The 5,537-nt window shown below is 44.7% G+C and overlaps 1 protein-coding gene across 1 annotated transcript; it reads right to left on the bottom strand.

Moving 5' to 3' along the window:
• Window positions 1–230: 230 nt before the first annotated feature.
• Window positions 231–5,263, bottom strand: Aard (alanine and arginine rich domain containing protein). Its single transcript, XM_031358442.1, has 2 exons — window positions 4,816–5,263; window positions 231–1,174 (listed from the first exon to the last, which is right to left on the bottom strand). Exons 1-2 carry the CDS (start codon window positions 5,155–5,157, stop codon window positions 1,007–1,009), a joined length of 510 nt encoding a protein of 169 aa, XP_031214302.1. The 5' UTR covers window positions 5,158–5,263; the 3' UTR covers window positions 231–1,006.
• Window positions 5,264–5,537: the final 274 nt, after the last annotated feature.

The following is a 5,537-nucleotide window of genomic DNA, read 5'->3' as shown; positions in this document are numbered from 1 at the left end:
TCCTCTTGGAGACAGGGGGAGGAGGTATGGGATGAGAAACTATGGGAGGATGCACTGGGAGTGGGGTAACAACTGGACTGTAAAAAAAAAGTAATAATAATAAAAAATGTTTATTATTTAAAAAAAGACTACCTCTTTTCTATTCTTTTGTCTCAAGAACCTATTTTAATTTTAATTAAAATTATACACATTGCCAAAATTTCATAGATAATAACCACAAGAAACACCAATTAGGTCTGCAACTATTTTTATTTATTTTATTTTTGCATTGTAAAGCACTTCGGGTGTACAATTCAACCTTTTAATTAAATAAGAACCACTTAAACTCCCAAGTTAATTGAACAAAAGAACTAAATTAGTCAGGAATTTAGGGTTGTACATCTTGAAAGTCAAACTTGAATCCACTGAGGCAAGAGGTTCTATGAGAAGAAAAGTTAGTATTTTACGTTTCAGTGACAGCAAGTCCTGGAGTACATGTCCACATTCAGCAATAAGGTGAGACACCCTTCTTACTGGCCACATTAAGTGTATGGGTGAAATCTAGACACAAGTAATTCTCAGATTCACAAGGCAGAAGAGTACTGGATAGGCTGCTAGATCGACCAAAAATAAATAAAGTAAAAATAAGCACAGATTCTGAAGTTCACACAGTAAGTACTACATGAAGGTAACTAACGTGCAGCGTTGTAAGCTGGCATTAAGGCCGTCTTTTAGTGCTTTGGTTCATCTTCCTCCTATACGCTCCTCATCCTCTTCCCTTCTACTCCTAAGATAATAACCAGTCAAACCAATGAATGAATATTTTTAAAACTTAAAAAAAAAAAGTCTCGCTCCCTTTCTTGTTTTTTTTTCCCACTTCCTCCTTACACCTAAGTTTTCGTCAGACAAACTGTCCTTCAGAGTGCACATAAAGCATTGCTAGTGTTAATGTTAGAGTGGCTTCAGGATGGCCTATGTTATGGTGAGGGCAAGGGGTTGCTTTGGAGTTGCGGGCTCAGACTCCCCACTATGCGTTTCCGCACTCGGTATTCATCTCCTCGTTCATCTCCTCATCCTGTGGGCTCTGGGGTTTGGAAGCAAGCTCCTGGTCCTGCCTCTTCTTCAGCTGCTGCATTTTCATGTTTAAATCCAGTAAAGTTCGGGCCAGCTGGTGGTTCTGGAAACGCAGTTCCAGCTAAAAGAAAAAAATAATGATATTATTAAGGGACGTTATTAGTTTGCAATATAGAGCAAATGAAACTGCTCTCCGACCGCACATGAGCAATAAGGAGTGGGTGGGAAGGAGAAATAAGACAAAAAGAAAAATGTATTTTGCACCTTACTCTCCCATTCTGACTTTTGGGCCTGGCTATCAGAGTAGCTTTTTTCCACAACAAGGTAAAACCCAGAAAAATAAATAGCTCTTGAAATGGCCTTGAAATGAAAACAGAAAGCGCTGATGCCCGAAGCTGTCCGAGTGAAAAATACCTCTGCACCAAAGGCTGTTTTCAAGCAATGGCGTGGGACTGAGGTGAAATCCTTTATCTTTATGAGCTTTGTGAGCCATGGGATAACTGCCTGGGGCCACCTGAGTGCTTGGAATCTGGGCCCATTTACTTGATTACTTGTCATTTCAAGTTCTCAGGATTTTAAATGGCCTCCCTGCCGAGTAAAAACATCTAATGACCCCTCAGAGGCACATGTATAGTTATATGTCCTTATATAAGCTAACACTTTTCACTCTAGAACAAAGCCTGTTATGTAGCAAGGCTGATTCATAACCTCCCCCAATGGGAGTTTATGAGGCCCTTGTGAGTCCAAATAAAATTTTAAAAATTACATCTCCAAGGACAGGTTGCTTAGAAGGCAGTCTACCAACAAAGTTAGTTCCAGCTGTACCATCACCTAAAGCTAGAGATCAATTGCATGCATATTCCTTCAATTGAATCACGCCTCATGCGGCTTGTGAAATAACATTTTCTGTCTACCATCCCGAACAACTCAGCAACATTGACCCTCAGGATAAGCCACAGCACTGTAATAGTTAGCTGCCAATACTGCAGTGGTAATTCCTTCTCAATTTGCAAAATAAAATATTGGGCATAGGTATCTTTTTATTTTCCTTCTGACCCTTAATGGTTTTTATTCTTTTGCACTTGGAACCAGTTCTCTGGAAGCAAGAATTAGAAATGATCAAGGAGACAGAGATCCAAGGCACCCAAAAGACAGAAACAAACCTTACTGCCATCACCATAAAAAATCCCCCTTCGTTCACCATAAGACTGTCCTCTGCTGCATGCCTCAGGCTCGAGAATCCCACCCTGCTTGGCTAGCTTCATTTCCTAGCACTGTCTCCTTGCCTGTTCCCATCACAGGTAGCCAGAGACACCTTGCCAGTCTCCAAGGGAATGCTGTGCTGAGACAGGCCTCTCTCCGACCCCTGGGATCTAATGCACTTTGCCCCTACTCCTTCCCTGGAACGCCAATACGCATCAGCCTGTTGCTGAGAAGTCTCCTGTAATCAGGACCAGGCACTATTGCCTCTTTCTTAATCATACAGCCACGGCCTTCCATTTACATGCCTCTGATAACACACAGACTGCATTATTACACCCGTGCTGCTGTGGGCAGGGCTCTGCTACGTTTTAATGATTGCATTCTCAGTATGGAGTGCCTTGCCTCTGCATCCATGGGAGGTTCTCTGTATCCTTGTTAAAAGCCTGAGTGAATGAAGGGATGACACAATGAGGTGATGGATATCTGTCCTCTGCCTTCTCTGCCAAGTATCAAGGGTTAAAATTACTGATAATGATTTACCCATCTAAGTACAGGATGTGAGATTCACACTTATTTAGGAAATTCAAACACTCACGGCTTGCTTTTACACTTCTTTCATCATAAATCCCTTTGAGAGTCTGATGAAAGCTGTAAAAGTTCTCTGAGGGGTGAGAAAAGGGACTTTATATACCTAGAAAACTTTAGGTTTAACTCCAGAAATCCAAAGAACTTAGAAATCAATGTCATCCATTAGGAAGAGTAAGTCAAACAGGGCATAGTATACATGACAACATTGATTCATCTTTGTCCCTTAGATAAACTCCATCATGACCCATGATACCTCTGCATACATGGGAACACTCATTCCCATAGAGATTTAGCTAAGACCCAGATCAAAAACTACTTCTAATGAAGATCCTGGGGTGAGTATCCACTCTTTTGCTTCTTTCTTATGATCATTCACATGGGCTAAGGAGTTCCTGAAGATGCTGACCAGGGCCTACACCCCAGGAAAACAGCATCTGCTTATATGTAAAATTCTCAGTTTCTTTCCAGAGCAAAACTTTTTAAAATTTTTTTCTCATTTCTTTACTTGTGCGTATCTGTGTGTTTGCATGTGTGAGTGCAGGCATGCTTGTGCCACCAGTGCTCCTGTGTAGAGGGGCAAGGAGTGGGGTTTTTTCCTGGAACCGGGGATTGAACTCCGGTCTTCGGGCCTGTCCACAAGCGCCTCTAAAGTGCCATCTTGTTGGCTCAATTCTCAATTCTCAGAATGTTCTGATAGGCACGATCAACTTCCAAGATCTATAATATAATAACAACAGTCAATAAAGAGTGCATAAGGCCGAGGCATGTCCTATAATATTATCTCATACAATTAGGACAGTAATCTCATGACATTATCTCTACCTTACAGATGACTAAACCAACTCAAGTCTACTAATTCAGTCTCAAAGCTGGAGGTATTGGCAGACCTTCTTTCACCCATAATACCTTGTCTAAACTTCTTACTGATGAAGCAACTTATTAGAATGTTAAGGGTAAAGATGCCCCAGAGCTTGTCCAGCTTGACTTCTATATGTGACAGCAAGAAGGGAGGGGAGGGATAACATAGGCCAGCTCAATAGCATAGGGGTTTGGTTCAGCCAGGCCTAGGAATTCCAGTGTGGCATCGTGACCCACAGCACCAACCTTCTGGTGTGCAGTGAGGCAGTATCACCAGGCAATGAGATGATGGCTTCACTATCCAGCTACTAGGGCTCACCATTCTGTGCGCGCGCACGCGCGTGTGCGCGCGCACACACACACACACACACACACACACACACACCTTTAGATCAAACATAATGCATTCCTCATCAAATTCAGATTGTTAATATGATTAAATTAGATTTACTATCTTGTTGCCCTTCTTAAAGCCAAAAATGAACTCCATCACCCGCCGAGGTTTCTAAACTTCTGAAGAAGTGATTAGTTGTCGCATTCAATCCAAGAGAACTTTCCAAATCTCCATTACGCAGCATTCATATGCGTCGCCATTTTAACGTCTGGGTTCTTTATACTTTTATCCTTTTCAAATTGTCAAATTTAATTTTTTTTCATTACAAAAAAAAAAAAGTAATCGACACACACTCCTCCCTGTTGAACAACCAGTTGTTTGCTGAACTCTTAGCAAAGGATGAAATAAAAATACTTGGCATGACTTCTCATACAATTTTTCCATCCATCTTGGTTGTTGGTTCCATTGAAATGTCTTTTTCTGCACGTTAAACATAGATATACTAAGGGTTTGTTTTGGGGACGTTTCTAGAAGATAGAAAACTACAGAAACAGACTGGGGAAGGGCTCCTGGAGTCTGGGCCAGTCACTGGACTGTAGGCTAAGCCCTGATCGCTGGAGCTGTGACCCTTAACACCTAGTCCAGAGGAAATCGAGCGCCCAGGAGTGATCTCCCTCCCCAGCATCAAGCCCACCCCGGGGGGTCCTCCTATGGGCTATGCTCCAGCTTCGAAGCCACCGACTCCTGAGCGCGATCCCCGCCACACAGCCCGCGCTCACCAGCTCCGCGCGCAGCCGGGCCAGGGCGCACTCCATGCGCGCCCGACTCCGCTCCTCCCGAGCTGCCGCGGCGGCCGCCGCCACCGCCGCCACCGCCTCCCGCGCACGCCTGACGCGCCCGCGTGCCGCCGCCCGCTGGAAGGCGCGCTCCAGCTGCCTCCGGAGGTGCTCCAGCACCGGGCTGGACGCCCGGACGTGATCTGGCGCTTCGATGCGCCAGGTGCCGCAAGGCGTGCGGTGTACCGGGTGGAAGGCTGGGGACCAGAGCGCAGCCCTTCCAGAGACTCCGTAGAGTCCCCGGGACATCCTCTGTCTGCAGTGGCTGTAGTCACCCAAACCCATAGTGGTCCTTTTCTGCAGCGCTCCAACTGGGGATTTGGTTGCAAGTTGAAGCTTTTTAAGGCCGATCGGGTCGGGGGCGGAGGCAGATAACGGAACAGGCAGGACCCTGGCAGTGGACGCTGTTACTACTTGGCCACTCAGAGCACTCCTCTGCTCCTTGTCCATCTCCTCTGTCTTCTCTACCTCATAGCAACAAGGGAGGCCTTGTGACTAGAAGTTCTGACTGGATTTTTTTTTTCCCAGCCTTTTATAGCTTGGCTTTGAGAATGCATAGAGACTTGGAACAGTCAACCCATGCAGATAATAGCTGAAGAACTAGCTGAGAATTTACAACGAGAGAGAGAGAGAGAGAGAGAGAGAGAGAGAGAGAGAGAGAGAGA

This window comes from Mastomys coucha, unplaced genomic scaffold (assembly GCF_008632895.1).
Source record: "Mastomys coucha isolate ucsf_1 unplaced genomic scaffold, UCSF_Mcou_1 pScaffold7, whole genome shotgun sequence".
Classification (NCBI taxonomy): domain Eukaryota; kingdom Metazoa; phylum Chordata; class Mammalia; order Rodentia; family Muridae; genus Mastomys; species Mastomys coucha.
The sequence above is the reverse complement of the archived record's forward strand: the minus strand, read 5'-3'. Positions and strand labels throughout refer to the sequence as shown.